This window comes from Microtus oregoni, unplaced genomic scaffold, assembly GCF_018167655.1.
Source record: "Microtus oregoni isolate MIOR12 unplaced genomic scaffold, Mior012 000083F_ref0000379, whole genome shotgun sequence".
Taxonomy (NCBI): domain Eukaryota; kingdom Metazoa; phylum Chordata; class Mammalia; order Rodentia; family Cricetidae; genus Microtus; species Microtus oregoni.
In genome coordinates, this window is record NW_024544543.1 from 520257 (window position 1) to 540210 (window position 19954).

At 38.4% G+C, this 19954-nt stretch overlaps 1 protein-coding gene across 4 annotated transcripts in view; it reads left to right on the forward strand.

The window, feature by feature from the left end:
• LOC121441907 (protein hinderin-like) overlaps positions 1 to 19954 on the forward strand; it is a 247357-nt gene that overhangs the window by 143557 nt on the left and 83846 nt on the right. For 2 of the 4 annotated variants that reach the window (XM_041643315.1, XM_041643316.1), the window contains exons 7-8: positions 9053 to 9729; positions 17873 to 17980. In XM_041643315.1, coding sequence (XP_041499249.1) covers positions 9053 to 9729; positions 17873 to 17980 — 785 coding nt within the window. The remainder of the gene's footprint in view (positions 1 to 9052; positions 9730 to 17872; positions 17981 to 19954) is intronic. The other 2 variants (XM_041643317.1, XM_041643318.1) reach the window with 1 other exon arrangement.

A 19954-nucleotide genomic window follows, 5' to 3' on the forward strand; every position in this document is an offset into this window, starting at 1 on the left:
AGAATGACTTGAAAAAGTATATGACCAAGTATTAGTGAGAATGTGGAACAACTGAGGATTTTGCACTTTGTGATGGGATATAAAATAAAACGACTGTGTTAGTTTCTAATAAAGGTCATGCACATTCTTCATCAGGGAAGTCCTTCCAAGCCTCTCCTCCACAAACCTTCCTATCCTCAGATCTCCCCCAAAACAACAGTTTTGGGTCAGAACCTTCATACTGAAGGCCAGGCAAACCCCCTCCCTGCACCTGACTTGATTCCTTCTAAAGCATACCCTGTCTTCAGGCCTGACCCAGCCTTCACATGAGCCCTAGCCTGCTGTCTCCATATCAGACACAGAACCAACAAAGGAGGTCCAAGTGCTGTAATCTTGTTGCAATAATACAAAGAATATGAGAGATCAAGACAGTATTCCTCACCCCACTCCAAACCCACCAGTGCTGTAGACATGTTCTCCAGTGACAATTACTGAGATGAATTCTAGGACATTTAAAAGAACAATTGTAAACTTGTTTAAAAGAATTCAAGGAGGTTTAAAGATAGCACACACAAATATCTCAGTGAACTTAATGAGACTATAAAGAGAATAAGCATCTGAATAATATTCAATAAAGCATAAATGTAAGGCTGATGGGAATGGTGAAGAAAGACCAGGCTTTGAAAATGGAATTCAATACTGAAATAGAAGCATTGAATAGGACTCAAGCTGAAATGGAGATGTAATAAAAAAAATAACCTAGTGAAAAAACTCAAAAGCTTTACAAGTAGCATGAATAAAACAGAATGGGTTATCAGTGAATATCAATGGATTATCCAAAGATAAAGTGGAGGATCTAGATGAAATAAGCAAAGAATATGAAAAATTAAAGAAAATACAGGAAAAAGGTGTAAGAAATGTGAAATACCATGAAACATGTCAAACCTTTGAATTAAAGGAATAGATGAAAGGAAAGAATCCCAGGTCAGTGGTATAGACCAGATATTCAGCAAGTCATAGAACAAAACTTCCCCAGACTAAGAAGGACACGCTCATAAAAATATAAGCAGCACACAGAACATCAAATAGACAAGACTCAAATAGAATAGCCCCATGGTATATTGTAGTTAAAACAATAAGTATACAGGACAGAGTACTGAGAGCCACAGTAGAAGAAAACATTCCTCAAATACAGGGATGCTTCAACATCTGGAAATCAATGTAATAAACCACAAAAGCATTGAGCCTATAATTCGTGATCCTAGAGAAGCTAAATAAGAAGGTGAACCCAAAGAAAAACATATAGGCATCCTCCTGAATATTAACTTTCATCAGGCAATGAAAGGAGACAGAGACAGAGACCCACATTGGAGCACCGGACTGAAATCTCAAGGTTCAAATCAGGAGCAGAAGGAGAGAGAGCACGAGCAAGGAACTCAGGACCGCGAGGGGTGCACCCACATACTGAGACAATGGGGATGTTCTATCGGGAACTCACCAAGGCCAGCTGGCCTGGGTCTGAAAAAGCATGGGATAAAACCGGACTCGCTGAACATAGCGGACAATGAGGACTACTGAGAACTCAAGAACAATGGCAATGGGTTTTTGATCCTACTGCACGTACTGGCTTTGTGGGAGCCTAGGCAGTTTGGATGCTCACCTTACTAGACCTGGATGGAGGTGGGTGGTCCTTGGACTTCCCACAGGGCAGGGAACTCTGATTGCTCTTCGGGCTGACGAGGGAGGGGGACTTGATCGGGGGAGGGCAATGGGAGGCGGTGGCGGGGAGGAGGCAGAAATCTTAAATAAATAAATTAATTAAATAAATAAATGAATGAATAAATAAATAAATAAAAGTGAACTTAAATACAGATATCACATGATTATCTCAAGTGATACAGTAAAAGCCTTTCACAAAATCCAGTGTATTTTCATGATAAAAGTCTTAGAATACGCTGGACAGTGGTGGCACATACCTTTAATCCCAGCACTTGGGAGGCAGAGACAGGTGAATCTCTGTGAGTTCAAGGCCATCCTGGTCTATAAGAACTAGTTCCAGGACAGGCTCCAAAGCTACAGAGAAACCCTGTTTCAAAATTAAAAAAAAAAATCTTATACTACAATTAAAAGAAATGTATCTCAACATAATAAAAACTATTTATGAGAAACCTGCATGTGGAAGCCAGTGTAACCTCATATGGAGAAATAGATGAAGCAATCCCATTGAAGTCAGGAGTGAGTTGGGGCTGTTCCAATATCACTCTTCATTTTCAATACGGTGCTCAAAGCACTAACCAGAGCAATAAGGCAAAGAAAGGAAGTTAAAGGGCTACAAGTAGGAAAGAAGTCAAACATAAGAGATCCCTAAAGTTTTACAAAAAAACTAGAAATTGCCTGCAATTTCAGCAATGTGGCAGGATACAGAATCAACTCTGAACAAATCAATAACTTTTTATGCACCAACAATGAGCTTGAAGAAAAAGATATCATGGACATTCACAATAACCCATAGTATTGTATTGAGGTATGGGCTCCTTGTTCCATCCCACCCAGCTAGCATACACCCAAAATAAACCACACAGAAATCTGTATTAATTAAATTTCTGCCTGGCCCATTAGTTCTAGCCTCTTATTGGCTAACTCTTACATATTCATTTAACCCATCTCCATTAATGTGTATTGCCACTTGACTGTGGCTTACTGGCATGTGTCTAACCAGTGTCTGTCTCAGAGAGGAGAGCCATGGTGTCTACCACAGTGCCTTCTTCCTCCCAGCATCCAGTCCTATCTTCCCCGCCTAAGTTCTGCCCTATAAAAGGCCTAGGCAGTTTCTTTATTTGACCAATGAAAGCAACACATAGAAAGAAGGCCCTCCTACACCACCATAGAGATATTAGTAGAGAAAATAAAATACATAGGACTAAGCCTCACTAAAGGGGTGAAAGATCTCTCTGCAATGAAATCTTTAAGTTACTAAAGAAAGAGATAAAAGACTAGAAAAGTGGAAAACCACCCCATGCTTGTGGATTGGTGACATTGAGATTGTGAAAATAACTGTTCTACCAAAAGTCTTTAACAGATTCAGTGCAAGTCCATCAAATTCCTCGTGTCATTCTTCATAAAAATTGGAAAAAATACAAGTTCATATGGAATCGAAAAATATTCTAAATGGCCAAAACAGTCCTGAGGGGGATGCTGGAGAGATTATCATTCATAATCTCAAAATATATTACAGACCTATAGTAATAAAATTTATATAATTGTATAAAAAGACAGATGTAGACCAGTGAAACAACAGTGAAGATCCTAACATGAGTATGAATTACTACAGCCATCTAATATTTAACAAAGATGACAAAATTGTAAGCCACAGAAAAGAAAAAATTTTCCTATGGTGCTGGGAAAACCAAATGTCCATATGCAGAAGAGTGAAATTAGACCGGTATCTATCACCTTGTACCATAGTAACTCCAAATGGATCAAAGACCTAAATGTGAAACCATAGACACTGAAACTGCTAGGAAAGATATAGGTGGTATCTTAATGATACAGATGTAAGAAAGGGTTTTCTGAATAGGACTCCATTGGCCAATGCTTGAGAAGACCTCATAAAATTAAAAAGTTCTGCACAGCTAAAATATCACTTAAAGAAGGAGTTCATAGGATGGGAGAAAATCTTTGCCAAATATATGTCTGACAGAGAATTAATATCCAGAATATATAAAGAACTCCAAAAACAGAGATTAAAAACAAAACAAAAACCCCAACCAATTCAAAATATATCCCAGGAACCTGAAAAGATTGCTATCAAAAGAAGAAATAATGACAAAGAAACACCTAAAAAAAAAAAAAAACCGATGATTTCATCTTACCCCAGTCCAAATGGCAAAGATCAGCTGAATGACTGAAGACAAACGCTGAAGGGGTCGTGAAGAAACTGCTGCGTCAATCTGGATTCTCTGTGGAGAGCCCTTATAAAGCTGAGAATAAATCTACCATATGACCCGGCTAGTCTGCTTCTTGGGCATATACCACACGCTCACAGTAACTAGGAAATGGGAATAACCCGATGTCCTTCATGTGGTAAATATACACTGTGGACTACTATTCAATTACAGAAAAAAAAAATTACAGACAGAGACTATTAAAGAAAACCACAACCTATCAAAACACAGAAAACACCTGGATACATCTACAATACAACACTTATTTCTAAGAGCCAGAGAACAGAAGTTTTCTGTGAGATTCTGTCTCCTAGAAATGTCAGAGGAATCTCACCAACTTGGCTCTAAACATATCTTGAACAAAGATGTTACCAAAAGATGTGTTAACATGGAAGGAAAAAAAAATAAGATGGGTCCCCAAGTCCTAGATAAAATACTACGAAATGCTGAAAGTGGGAAAAACATTCTTCTTCAGGGAAGAGCCTCTAAATGGTTATTCAATGCCAAGTGGTCAGCCTAAAATCACATACATATAGATAACATTAAATGATCCAGGCAGGTTTGTGTGTGAAGAAAGAAGTGGGATGGAATGGGAAAGAAATGATGTAATTATATTTAAATTTCAAAAAATAAAAATATTTTTAAAACACTTATGTATGAACAATAGCAGCTCTATAAGAGTTCTGAATGGCTGTCCCCCCCCCCATTAACAAGAGAAAAATAACTTGTGCCTTAGTAATACAACAAAATACCATGTAGTGATGAAAAAAAATGAATGTTCATTTACTGTAGGTGTAAATCAATAAAGGTATAACTGATGAACATAGAGCAATGGTGTTGACCAGAAAGCATACAAGGAAGCTTCTGGGTAATAGAGATGTTCTGTAACTTGACCAGGAAGATAGTTACACCCATATGAACAATTGTGAAATTTTATTAAACCATACTCTTAAGCTGTGCATTTTACTAGAAATTTTGCCTCTATTTAAAAAATAATATTTCTAAGTTTGTGTTATATGTTAATGTGAAAATTTCCTATTAAACCCTTTTGCAGGCTAGAGAGATGATCCATAGCGTAAGGTGCTGGCACTGAGCCTGACAACCTTGGTTTGATCCTCAGGACCTGGGTGGTTGAAGGAAAGGACGAACTCCCACAAGTTGTCCTCTGATCTCTCTGTGAGCATCATGGTAGCTTTGTGCTGGTGCACAACTGCGTGCATGCATGTACATGCACTGAAATATGTAATACAGAAACAATTCAGAACTTTTTGTTAGTTTAAGCCTTTGTTAAGTGTTATGTGTGTTTGTTGATGGAGCAGCTTTAGAAAGAAAAACACATCTGTTTCATTCAGGTCTATTGTTATTTGCATGGGTCCCCAAGGCAATAGATATCTTCAACTCTGCTAATAAAGTAGCTGAATTTTATATTTAGAAAGTTTGTATTTAGGAAGTTTGTTTTCTATGTCTTTTCTCACTTTCTCTTGGTGACATATGATTTGAGGAGTCTCTCTGGAGGCCAGGTTGGGCTGGAACCTGCTACAGAGCTCTGACTGGCTTTGTGGTTCTTCTTTTCCCATCAAGTCCTAGGATTCTATTTTTTTTCATAACTAGCCCATAACTCAACTTGAATTTTTCCAATAACAAAGCATGCAGTCAAAGCATGCTTATTGAGAATATAGTATGTGTAAGCACAAATGTTCCATACACAGATATATACATAGCCCTTTCTGTCAGAAGTTGTTGAATATCCATCATTTTTCAGCTCTTGTAAATTGGGGAGATGTTTATTTCTGCTGCCAAAGATCTCAGAACTCATTCATTCTGTCTAGATAACTATCTAAACTGTTCATGAATTAGGTCATTTAAAAAGATATGCATACTACACACACACACACACACACACACACACACCAATGCCCTAAATCCTGCAAACCATAAATATCAACTTATATGGTTAAGCGGTCTTTATGAACAAAAGGACTTTGCATATGTGATTAAGGCTTTGAAGGTGAAGAAATCATCCCGGATTACCTGGATAGGTGTCCCCTATAGACCAAAAGGAGTAAGAAAGAAGTCAGAGCGCAGGACACTATAGTGTTGGAAGCTGAAGCTGGAGTGATGCACTTTGAAGATGGAGGAGAGACGGCAAACCAAGGAATATATATGGTCACTAGATGCTTTAATGAAACAAAAGGGAAATAGATTCTGTCTTCAGGGTTTCCCAAAGGAACAAGTCCTGCCAAAACCTGGATCTGAGCCCCATGAGATAGATTTTTAATTTCTGACCTCCACAATCTTTGGAGAAGACATTTGTGTTGTACACTGCCACATTTGTAGTAATTCACTATAGTGGCAATAAGAAATGAATGTAGTAATTGTGATATATTAGTTTATTTTGAGAGGGATATTTCTCTCAACAACCTTGAGCAAATAAGCTCAGTGTGCAGATAATTTTCCAGGAAAAGTAAAAAAAAAAAATACTTTAGTGGGTTATGTTATTAGCAAGCTGTGTCATTAACATATGGATACCTTTGTGCCCTTCTACAATGTCAGAATATGTTGAGTGTTAATAGAGTTACCTTCACCAAGTACTTATACATTCCTCTGAAGTCATAACTATGGCAATATTCCATTCCTTTCTGATAATATCTGGCACGAGAATGATACATCACACTTCAATCAATTACATATAGTGCCAAAGTTAAAAATGAGTATATAGAAGCTAACAGGTAGTAAGTGCAGCATTGGTACCAATCAGAGAGCCATTTCAGGTAGGCAGGTGCTCGGCTGAGGGAACTTGGCAACTTTGAAGTTGGTGATGTCAGTGATGGTAGGATCAGGCTAAACCAAGTCAAGGCACAGTTGGAAGTGTGTCATCTGGCAATCTCCTGAGCAGTGGCCAATGACACATACCAAGTTGGTGCGCCATGGTGTGGGCTCAGATGGTTCTCCTATGTTCAGATTTGAGGCTGCTGCTTTCATTGATTTGGTCTGTCCAATAAGCTTAAAGGTGGTATTTTTTAATAAGCATGAATAAACCTACGCTTTATGATGTTAAGACAGATGGCGATTATTTATGAACAAGATGCCAAGTTATTCTGTCTCAGTATTTGTAGCCAGCCTTGAGTAACTTGTAACAAAACAGCTGCTCAAGACACAATAAAATCTAGACAACATGATTTAAGATTCTTTTGCTTGTTTGGTTAATAGTACTGTTCAGTACTATTAATGGCTTTCTGGACTTGAATCCAGATAGGAAATGGCACGGAAGTAGGAGAGTTTATGTAAATGAAAGATTTTGTAAATGAAAGCCAAAGGGAAGAGGAAGGTGTGAGTGGATGCCATAAAGAATATTTCAAACCTCTTTTGTAGTAATAGGGGCGGCGGGGCTGCGTCCCCAGCACCCCGGCTGCCTGGCTAGCTTGTGCCCGAAATAACAACACACAAACTGTATTCATTTAAACACTGCTTGGCCCTTTAGCTCTAGCCCTTACTGGCTAATTCTGATATCCCGATCAACCCATCTCTAATAATCTGTGAGCACCGGTCTTACCTGGAAGATTCTAGGTCCATCCTGGGTTGGAGCTGAATCGCGTCTGCCTGGGAGCGGAGCATGGCGTCTCTCTGAGGCATCTGCCCCCAAGAGGAGAGCTGTGGAGATTGAGCTCACTTCCTCTTCCTCCCAGCGTTCTGTTCTGTTTATTCCTCCCACCTATCTTCTAACCAATGAGGGCCAAGCAGTTTCTTTTTATTTAACCAATGACCTTCCTCCATCACTCTTTCTCATTTGCTTAGCCTTCTCTTGGCTTATCTTTCATTGTTGTCTGTGTTGGCGACTGTGTTTTCTCCAGAGGTAGATGATCTGTGCCTTTCAGCCTTTGTGCTAAAACTTATACTCTAGCTTCCCAAAAGGAATCTACACAGCTAGGAATGATACCACTTTGAAGAACCCATCTTTGTACTTAAGTAATTGGGACTTGGTGATTCTCATATGTTATACCTAATATCTAAGTTTTGTCTATAGAAGATTATCTGTCCTTGGAAGAATCTAGACTTTGTTGGATTCATTTTCAGAATTATACTCTTCCCTATCAATTTCATTCATTAAGATTCTTCTGCATTAATGTTTTGTTAATCTCAAGTATCCAACTTTACAAACAAGCGGCTTATCTTTGCTACATTCAGCATTTGCTTGAACCTAAACTATTTTAATCTGGTCTGGCTAGAATTTAGATATACAATGTTTCTAAAAGGCACTGAGAGGAAAACCCACTTACTTATAGTAAATCAAAGATGTTAAGAGCTGAACTAGTGCTCGCTCAGCATCACCTGAAACCCTCCTAAAGATGCAGGAGAGCTGACTGCTCTGAACAGAGTCAGAGACTCTGTAGCCCTTCAGGTAATTCTCATGCCCATTCAAGTTTGAGAATAATTGATATAGATGAAGTTTCACTCTCCCACTAGAACAGGTTTACAGCTAAAATGTTGGGAAATCTTGCTCTTCACCTGGCAGCTTAAATTTACAACTGCTCCCTCTCTGCCTGAGTTCTGTTAGACTGTAATCACTTGAATGGTTTAATTGAAAAATCACTTATGTTTGTAGCTGAAATGAAAAATATTTAAATAATTGCTTTTTATTAGAATTATGTATGTCGAAATTAGTTGGTTTTATCTGTAGTCTCTAAAGATATTTATAAAAATTCATCTAACAGTTGCTATTCAGAATAATGTGAAATGTTTTACACCAAATCTTGTTCTGTATAATGGCTAATCAAAGAATATTTAAGGTGACTGCATGGATTTCTTGGCTCAATATTCAAAGATAGACATTTTTAGATATTAATGTTTAATGTGTTGACATCTTAAAGTTGATTTTATGTAACCTTAAGTACTTGCAACTCCTAAAACCACCAAAGATTCGCAAAAGCAACATGGAATAATGTTGGATCTTTCTTTTCCTCCTATAGATTTGCTGAAATAAAGGTTGTTTGAAATTGATATATCTTTGTGGAATATTAGCAATGTAGATACTGTAATATTTAAGAAAAAGAAATACAAGTTTTGTTTTAGTGAATATATATCACTGAAAAAGAAAAACCAAAAGTTGTTTTTTCCATGTTTCTTTTTAGATAACCAACAGGAAAAGTGCTCACCAGTCTTCACTGATGGACCTGGATGGTTCCTACCTGAGTGTAGCCAAACCACAAACCTACTGTCAGACCAAGGCAAGGCCTAAGTCAGCAAACCAGGACTCAGTTTCCGAATCCCTTACAGCACTGAGGAATAATCCGTTTAAACCAATAACACTTCATCATCACAAAGAGGATTTAGAGAGGGTGTCATCAGAAACCAGAACAGGTAATTCTGAATCTCTAGGGAGGAAACCAGTAGATGCAGCCCCAATAGAGAAAGTCCTACCTTCAGAAGACTTGAAGATAAAGGAATATCCACACCTTTCACGTACTCCATTAAGTCAGTACTGTGGTCATAAATGCTCTGAAAGTGAAGACTATGTTCGTGAGAACTATCAGCCTGCAAACATGGCCCCTCAGTATTGTAAGACACATATGGAATCATGTCATTGTGGGCTTTCCTGGGCATCTCTCATGCATGGTAGAGTGACATTGCAACCCAGTGAAGCTGATGTAAAAAAGCAACTCTCAGAAGACCGAAGGCAACAGTTGATGCTTCAGAAAATGGAACTAGAAATTGAAAAGGAACGCCTTCAGCATCTTCTGGCTCAACAAGAGACAAAGCTTCTCCTCAAACAGCAACAGCTGCACCAGTCCCGACTAGATTACAATTGGTGAGTCCTACCTCTTCTTTCTGCACTGTATATAGGTTGGAGAATACAGTTTCAAACACTTGGTTTTTATGAACCTCAGTTCACAGAGGTTCTTCAGTATCTTGGCTTGTTGGAGTGCACACCAACTATGACTACAAGTAAATTGCTGTTTTATACAGACTGTATGCATACAAGTATGTACATGGTGCTTGTGTCTTTAAGGACACATGTGGAGGCCTGACGAGGACTTCAGGTGTCTTCATCTGTCATTCTCTACCTTACTTCCTTTAGACAAAGTCTCTACTCAGTCAGAAGCTCACCATTTCTGCTAGGCTGAATAGCCACTGAATTCTGGGCTCCACCTGCCTAACCACCCCCAGTGCTAGGGTTACAAGCATATGTAATCATGCCTATCTAGGGATGTGGACTCAAGTCCTCTTCCTTGTACAGCAAGTTCTTTACCCACTGAACTATCTCTGAAGTTTCAGTGGTGACTTTTCTCAGACTTCAAAGCCATCTGCTTTGTCACTATGGAAAGTTAATCTCTAAGTTAAGTCCTAGTATTTCAGAGTGTAAAAACAGGTTGTAAAGCAGTGTGATTTGTTGTCATCATGTCTTTCTGCCATCATATAAAATATTTTATAGCATGTGGTAATGTGTTAAGGACATTTATACAAGTACATGTGTGTTGATCATATTTGCTCTGTATCTTCCTTTTTATTATTTATTTTTATTGGAGCTGGGGCTCAATCCCAGGACCTTGTTCATGCTATGTTAGTGTTCTACCATTGAGATATATCCGCACCCCCATTGTTCTTCCCTTAATAATTATCTCCTTAGAATATGGTTTCAAAAGCTGGATTGCTATTTTGATGTTACCTACTATTCAGTGTGGTTTTTTTACTCAGATTCATAAAGTTTATTGTTTAATTTAAGAACATTATTTATTTACTATAGTAAATCAGAGTGTTTATTTAAAATCCTAAAATGTGTCATTTATATTCTTTGAAAACCAATGAATTACAGATTTTCCAAGGAAAAAGCTTCTGTCTCCTGCCTTGTTGCCATCTCCATCTATAGATTCTTATTAGATGCACTCATCTCTTTATAATTCTAGCTTAGAAAAAAGACCGAAGAAATAGGACTTTTGAGGAAAATTTGTGTGTATATTTTTAATGATATTTTTACACATATTCATAGTTACTTTCAAATTTTATTTTGAAGCAATTATAGGTTCATGAGTCATTTTAAAAATATTACAGAGACATCCCATATGAGCTTCTCCAATGACTTCATGTTACATAACTTAACTGGTGAGTTATCATTGGTACAGTATATATGATTATCTGCTGCCATTTTATTGATATCACCACCACAATAAAAAGACAGAGCTGTTTGTCACTACAAAGATTGCTGCATTTACAGAATTGATAAGCATTTTCTGATAGCACATTTTGAGCCCACTCATGTTCTTCTCTCAAATTTCATAGACATAAATCTAGATTTTTGTTGTTGTTGTTGCTAAGGTCCCTGGGATCTGATCCTGGGAGCCACTGCTGCTTCTGTTTGCACTGTATTGTTTCTCTTGTGCTGCAGTCAAGTGTCTGGCTCTCCTTTCTGCCCTCTTAGTTGATCATCGACATTAATCTAGTGAGGTTTGTTTTCTTTCCATTGTACTGATGATATTCTTTTACTTATCTCAGGTGAGCATGTTTCCAAAGTACAGTTTCTGTCTGGTTTTTATTTATGTCTCCTGTTTCTTTTTATAGATTTTCTGTCTTTCAGTTTCCTTCAAGGATATTCAGAAGTGTTCTTTGAGGCATTTTTGTAGTGCTTGCTCTTTATTCTCATTAAGTATTTCTTTTTTATTTCTTTATTTATTTTTATTATTTAATTAAAAATTTCCACCTCCTTCCCTCCTTCCATTTCCCTCCCACTCCTGCCATCTCTCTTCCCCTCCCTCTCCAGTCCAAAGAGCAGTCGGGATTCCCCATTCTGTGGGAAGTCCAAGGTCCTCCCCACCTCCATACAGGACTAGGAAGGTGAGCATCCAAACAGACTAGGCACCCACAAAGTCATTAAGTATTTCTGCCATTCTTTTTTTTCATTCTTGATGTGATGACTGGTTTTCAGCTTTGTTCTGGGTATTTAGTTTGTAGCCTTAGTCACTGGGTGTTGCTTAAATATTCTTCTGTAGTATCCCTTCTCTAACATTGGTGAGGCAGAGGGCTTGACTGCCTCATGAAAGCCCAGAGAAAATGAAAGTCTGGCTTCTACTCAGTGTTTACTGGTAGGAACAGGGCAAGTGAGGCCACACATGTGCCACTGGGGTTGATTAGAGTAGAACAATAGAGTAGGTTTACTGTTTAAAAGCTTTCTACTTCTTTGACTATATAGCTGACCCCCTTCCATGCTTTTGAAGTTTCTAGGCCACCAGTATTCTAAGTGTACAGACAAAAACAAAGTCATTGAAAAGTGCATCCTTCCTTGGGACCCAGCCTACTAATTGCCCACCTTTCTGTCATTGTTTGCTTTAAACTCAGCAAGGAGGTTCATAGGCATCATAACTGAACGGTACTGTTGATTGTCTCTTCCCTTTTGAAGCTTGCTGGAAATTTCTCAGGGAAGGGGCATTCAGGTCAATGCCAGCTCAAGGGCCTCTGGGCCCTATTAGGAACTTAACTTGTGCCTCTAGGGGTCAATCAAGGGCAACAGCAGTGGACTGTTTTTGGAGTCTTTTAGACAGCCCTGACTAACAACTCAAAAGATGGCTTCTCACCTTTCATTTCTTAAACTCTAAAAATTTCTGTCTTCTGGAAAATTCTACAGAAATAGTTTGCACTTCCTCTCATTCTCTCTATCCCAATTTTCTTTTTAACCTAACTATTGGATCCAAGGTTTATGCAATGATGGGGAGATAGACCACCAAAGTCTATTAAACCAGAATCAAGCTTTATTACAGAAAAAGAAAAAAAACACTATGGGGCACACAAAGCTTATCAGCTATAGCTGTGACAACAGCCAGAGATCAGCTTCTGAAATTTTGGCAGTGAGTGTTCGTTTTGGACCTTCTCTTATAGTAAAATCAAGCACCAGGTGTGGGTCAAAGAACTTTTGCAACCTTGAGGTCAAGCTTAAAGTCACAACATTTTAAGTTTTACAACTTTTGGTTATAGGACAATAGGATGTTAACTTATGATGTTTGCAAAAGCCTGTGGCTGACACAGCTGCTTTTCACTGTCCCTGAAAGAATGTAAGGCAGAGAGTAGAGTCACATAAGGGACAGTTAAAAATTAAGGAAATACAAGCAGAGGATCCCATAGAGGCAATAGTTAGAAGCTAAGCTTTGTCTGCAGTACCTGCCTAGCTGTGAAACTGGGAGGCAGGGGACAATTGTTAAAAGTTTAACTCTGTACACAGTGGCTGCCAGGATGTCTGCTGTTAAGGCAGAAAGTGTTTTTTCTAAAGGCTAACAGCAACTGCCACCTTTATATTTTTTTTTTCCAAAATGTGTTTGGGCTTACAATTTTATATTTCCATTTTCCTGGATGGGAGCCTTTATTTCTATATTCTATTCCTGAACTCTTCACTGACTGTTTTGTATTCAGGAATACTGTCCTGTATTCAGAATTATTGTCCTCAAATTATCATGTGATTTAGTCAGTTCCCTTGCATGGATGAGTATTACTCTGTGTAGTTGCTAATTGCAGTCTTTGAAAGTCCTCAGTGTTTTACACTAGGGTGTTTTCAGTCTTGTTGATCAGGACTTGTAAATATATACAAATCATGAAACAGTGCCCAGTCACAGTACTTTCCATCTTCAGACCTGATCATGCTGGTTTCTGGTGCCTTAGGCATCTCTTAAAGGTCTTTGTGGTTCTGTAAATCTTGGCCATCACAATTCTGCCATTTCATTTGTTGTTTGTAGCTCTGATCATAAAATAAAATTCCCCCAGGTCAAGAAGTTAGAAGCTTCTAATGAGTTTCCCAGATAAACTTAAGATACTGGAATAGAAGCTTTCCGAGACAGATTCTGCCTCTGTGGCCCAAGCTAACCCAAACATGTGTTTTCTCCTGCCTCCTCCCAAGTGCTAAGATTAATTTTCATCACACCTGCCTGCAGACACTTTTAACTAGAGGAGCTTCTCTCTTCCTGCTTTTCTGCTATGGAAATCATCTGATCTATTATGGTCAGCTGGGCCAGACTAGGCCAGAAATCAGGACTTGGGTTTAATCAGTGTCACAATTCTCATTTCTAAACTGAAAGTTGGCCTACTCTCTGTCCTGCATTTTAGAGTCAGGCAATTTTATCACTTAGGAGTTATCTGAAAGTCTGCCCAATAGTGACGTAAACCAAAAATTTCTGTGGCAAATGAACCCTAACAGTGCCTTTATTTTACCACTCTGTATTTTAAAACCTGGTTAAAAAATTAGTTCTAGATTAGATGCTGCCAATCATTCTAGTTTGCAAAACTTGCTATGATTTGCAGTCACCTGTCTACCCATTTGCTCAATTTCCTAAGAAATGCTTTTTCTGAAAATTTGTCTTAGTGCAACTCTTTCCATACACCACTCATAGCTCTTTCTCAAGCTATGCTTTCTCCTCTGGTTTAAATGTTTGCTTTCCTTTTCCAATTATCTATGCCTTACTTAATTTTAGATCTAGTTTCTTTGTCCCTAGCTCTTTAGGTTTTAGGATATATACAAAGGAGAATCATAATATATTTTATCTACTGTAGCCTATAACTCAGCTCAGTTTTCATTGTTTTAGCAAAGTATTTATTATTTCTGCCCAAAACTAAATGGAAGGTATACCTAGATGACTAAAACCTGGCCTCTTTCAGTGTGTTATGCAGTCTCATATACTAATTTATATATAATATGAACAATTATATATCTTTACTGAATTTGTAATTTAAGTGATCAGGTAACTCATTTCAATTAGTAATAAATTAATACTGGCTATGTACATGGCATTATTTATGGTGCTTAGGATATTTAGGAAATGTATAGAAATACAATCTATAATTGAATACTAAATGAGTAGCATATAATTAAAGTAGTTAAAGTAGTTCAGAACTACTTTAACGTCTCAGAGATGAGACTTTCCCATTTAAGTGAACTTGGGAAAACATTAATGTAGTACCCAAGTTGCTGGGACCCCAAAAAGACCACTAGAGATAGACTCATCAAAATGCAAAAGCAAGGTTTAATTATGCAAATCGTGATTTGGACCTCTTCTTGCACACCAATGCAGTGGGAGCCAGAGGAGGTATCCCACATGCCACTCTTCCTAGGCAGGGTTTATAAAGGGAAAAAAAAACCCACAAATCTATTGTTTTGGGCATAAGGGGTACTGGTGACTCTCTGATTGACTCCAGCCCGGGGGATTTTCCACTCTGCTGATATCAATCTTGAGCAGCTGGGCTCCAGTCTAGGGAACGTCCCACTCTGCTGACAGCACCTTCAGCAGCTGGACTCCCGACTAGAGAACTTGGCGTTCTGCTGACAGCCACCTTGGGGCCTAGTGCAAAATAGAGTTGGTTTTGTCCCTTCAGTTAACACTTACTTAATTCTGATTTATAATTGGTTCTGCCACCTTGAGATTACATGCATAGTCAGTGCTTTCAGAAAGCCTTCCTTTGTAAGTCCTTTCTAAACTAGTTCAAGATTTATCCAGAGTACAGTTGATGGTAGTGCCAAGAACCACCATAAACTCCTTTGGGAGTAAGAATGCATTTGTAGTGAATAAACTCAAAGCTATTCATAAATATTGTCTTTGTCTTTCTCTTTTATACTGTATATACTGTATACCTAGCTAGGAGAACTGTACCACCTTTACCACTTAAAAGTGTTCCACCTTGGGTAAATTTTGTGCCTAGATCTGCCCCTCTTTCCTCTGTAAATACTTATAATAAAGTTATTGCTTCTGGGGTATTCATGAGGATCAACACAATAATATATGTAAGAAATATTCCATAAGTGATTGCTACTGACTGCTGTTATTACAGTTTTTCTTACTCTTTTCTCATAATTACCTGATTTTAGCATTTGACACTTGTGTTCATTTGCGTGTCACTACAAAATAATAATACTGTAAATTCTTTGTTTATCACCATGTATAGTACAACTGAAAGAATGTCTTGTGATGGTGAAAATACCCTGTTCATGGTTCTTTTACAAAACATTTCATAGTTTTATTTAATAGCTTTTGTTTGTTTTCTTGTTCTGTTTGTTTGGTTGGTTGCTTTGGTTTTTTCAATATAGGATTTCTCTGTGTAACAGTTCTGGCTGTCATGGAATTTGTCTTGTAGATCAGGCTGGCCTCGAACACTTAGAGATCCACTTGCCTATGCCTGCCACATGCTGGTACTAAAGGTGTGCACTACCTCCTCCTCTATTTTTTTCATAGTTAAAGAATATACTTGTACATGTAATCAGAACTCATTTTCCAAAAAGCTGAAGGGATGCATATTAAGCACCACATGTTTGTTATCAGTGATTGATCCCTAAATTCTAGAAAGGGTTTGTACGGATATTTTCAACAGCCTTCCCTTTTCAGTACATGTGAGTATGGTCTTAATCTCAGTAGATGCTATGCATTCTGTCTTAGGTTTTCTATTGTGATAAAAACACTGTGGGAAAAAATGCGAGTTGGAGAGGAAAGGGTTTATTTCCAGGTAATAGTCCATCACTGAGGGAAGTCAAGGTAAGAATTAAGGAAGGAACCAAAGCAGAAGCTATGGAGGAACTCTTTTTCTCCCTGTGGTTTGCTCAGCCTTCTTACAGCACCAAGGACCATCAGCACTGAAGGGAACTGAACCTTTTCATATCAATCATTAATCAAGAAAGTGCCCACAGGCCAATCTGGTTGGGGCCATTCTCAGTAGAGGTTCCCTTTTCACAAATGACTCTAGCTTATGTCAAGTTGACAAATGAAATTAACCAGGACACCCAGTTCTATTTTTGTCTGTGTCCTAAAGAAAATATTTTGTCACTGATCTACCAGCTCTTTGAAGTGTCACCATGAGAAGTTGGGTACCTCCTGAGTTTATGTTTTACAGAGTCAATAATACTTGAGAATTACAAAAGTCTTTATTTAGACCATGATGACTTAAATGGCTTCTATTTAAAGTGTTTCCTCAAAAGGCCCACATGGTGTAGGCTCAGTCATAATGTCCAGTGTTCAGTGATGGAGCTTAAGGGATATGATTAGCTCATAAGGGCTCTGGTCTAATCAAGTAATTGAGCCAATGAAATAATCCATTAACCCATCAATGAGTTAATCTTTTCTGTTAAAGCTATTGATAATTCACAATTTCCGGCATTATTATGACTTGGTAAAATCTACAAGACAGGCCTGTCCAATGTGTGCCTTTGATGGGTATTTCCTGTCCCTCTCTGCTTCCAGGCTGACAAGAGGTGAGCAGCTTTCTTCTGCTATGCTCTTCTGCCTCACCGCAGACCCACAGAAATAGAAATACAAACCATGAGTCCAATAAATCTTTCCCCCATTAATTTATTTACTTGTGTATTTTGTAACAATAATGAAAATTGTGACAGTAATGTTGATTGTTAAGTTGACAGGATCGGGAATCACATAAAACAAGCCTCCAGGCTTGCCTGTAAAGGCCTATCCTGGTTAGGTTGGTTAAGGTAGGAAGACCTCACTCTAACTGTGGGTATATGGTTGTTTGAGCTCAGGTCCTAGATTACATGAAAAGGGGGAGTCTAGCTGAAGTCTAGCATTTATTCCTTCTGCCTCCTAACCACAAATGCAGTGTGACCAGCTGCCTCAACCTCTTCCTTTCAGGTCCTCCCCATTGTGATGGACTACATCATCAAACTGGGAGCCGAATAAACCTTTTCTCCCTTAGATTTTCTGGTCTAACATTTTATCACAGAGACTGGAAAAGTGACTAAGAGCAAAGTAACTAACACAATGGGCAAAACAGTCATTTACAGTCTTGAGTTTTAAAATCATGTTCTCACCAGCTCAGTCTCCCCACATGCTTCTATATGGAAAATCTAAGTCTTGTAAACTGATGGGCCTACTTAATGTGTATTTAGGGCGTGTGTGTGTGTGTGTGTGTGTGTGTGTGTGTGTGTGTATTGAGTCTGTCAGGTGCTTTGGGGTTAGACATTCTTAAATTTATTTTTACAGGTTAAGGACTCAAGCGCTATTTAAGTCTCGAGAACTGGTTGCTGATAAAGAGTTTACTAAACCCCAAGAACTTGATCTCGATGTGAATGGTAGTGACTCTGGACCAAGGTAAACCTGAGGGTGGGGGATGTTGAAAATACTAAGGATATACATATTTAGAATGTGTTTGATAATCCAAAAATTGTTTTTACTTTTATCTTGATCATTAGCTTGTTTTCTTTTTCTTTTCTTTTTTTTTTCATTCACACTCAGCAAGTACTTTTATTCACTGAGCCATCTCCTCAGTCCTTAAGTACGCTGTTTTTTTTTTATTAAAAATTTCCGCCTCCTCCCCACCTCCCTTTTCCCTCCCCCTCCCCCCACTCCCTACGCCCCACTCCTCTCCCCCTCCCTCTCCAGTCTGAAGTGCAGTCAGGGTTCCCTGCCCTGTGGGCAGTCCAAGGTCCTCCCCCCTCCATCCAGGTCTAGGAAGGTGAGCATCCAAACAGGCTAGGCTCCCACAAAGCCAGTACATACAGTGGAATCAAAACTCAGTGCCATTGTCCTTGGCTTCTCAGCAGCCCTCATTGTCCGCCATGTTCAGAGAGTCCAGTTTTATCCCATGCTTTTTCAGTCCTAGTCCAGCTGGCCTTGGTGAGCTCAGCCCCACTGTCTCAGTGGGTGGGTGCCCCCCTCACGGTCTTGACTTCCTTGCTCATGTTCTCCCTCCTTCTGTTCCTCATTTGGACCTTGGGAGCACAGTCCGTTGCTCCAGTGTGGGTCTCTGTCTCTATCTCCATCCATCGCCAGATGAAGGTTCTATGGTGATATGCAAGATACTCAAAAGTATGGCTATAGGATCGGGCCATTTCAGGCTCTCTCTCCTCAGCTGCCCAAGGACCTAGTTGGGAACATCTCTCAGGACCCCTGGGAATCCCTCTAGAGTCAAGGTTCTTGCCAACCCTAAAATGGCTCCCTTAATTAAGATATTTTCTTTTTTTTTTTTAACAGTTGATAATTATGGTATTTTTGAGGCACAGTCTCAACCGGCTCAGGCTGGTCTTGAACTCATCATCTGACCAAGATTGGCCTTGAACTTTTGATCCTTCTACCTCTACTGAGACATACAGGTCATGTTTGTGAGCTACTTGCTTGGTTTTTATTACTATTTTTGATCACATAAAACTGCATAAATACATTCTCATTGCCAAATTTTTTAAAGTTTTAAAAGAATAAAAATCATTCACAATCCTACTTCTCAGAAACAATCTTTAAGCCATTTTATTCCTAATTATTGTATTCTATATTGAGTAATAAAGATTATGCTTATGCAGAATATTATTTCCTGACCCTTTTCTGAAATCATTTAATACTGTGTAAAACTGTGTTAGTTTAGTCAGCAAATATTTATTGTGTAGCTCTTGTGTGCCTCACTATTTCTGTATTAACCTGTGCTACATTTACTGCCATTTTAAAATTGATGCAGTTTGAATACTGATCTTTTTGTTATTCATTCTCTATGAAAAGTATCTTGACCTTGTCTTTCTGTGAATTATTGTAACATTAGTGCTACTGTACATGAGTTAGCCTTTTAAACACCTATTTTTGTACCAAGTGTGCTCCTACAGTTGGGAAACTTGCTTCAGTGCAAAGAAATGTACTTTTTGCAGTCTATTGAGTCTATTCTTGTGTGGTCTCTTCCTGGAACTTGAATTGAAATTCAGAAGATGAATTTCTTAGAGCATCTTTCCTTGCTTCTTTTTCCTCCTCTCCTATTTTTATTATTCATCTTTATCTTTCCCTCTAGCCCATAAGAATCTTGCTGAATTTTATCTTTCAGTGTTTCTGTTCAACTTTATTATTGCTGTAATTTTTAATGTCAAAGAACCACTGTTCTTCAAATGTGCCTTTAAAAAATATTCGCCCATTCTTGTTCTATATGTGTCATATTTCTCATAACTCTGGAGATGTTTTGTAGTAGATTTTGAAGCTGCTTCTGTTCCTGGTACTTTATTCTTTTTCTAACAAGTTCAAGTTTGTTTTGTCCACAGATGTCTAGTAAGCCACTGCTATTTCTAAGTAAAAGAGGTAAAGAACTATGAA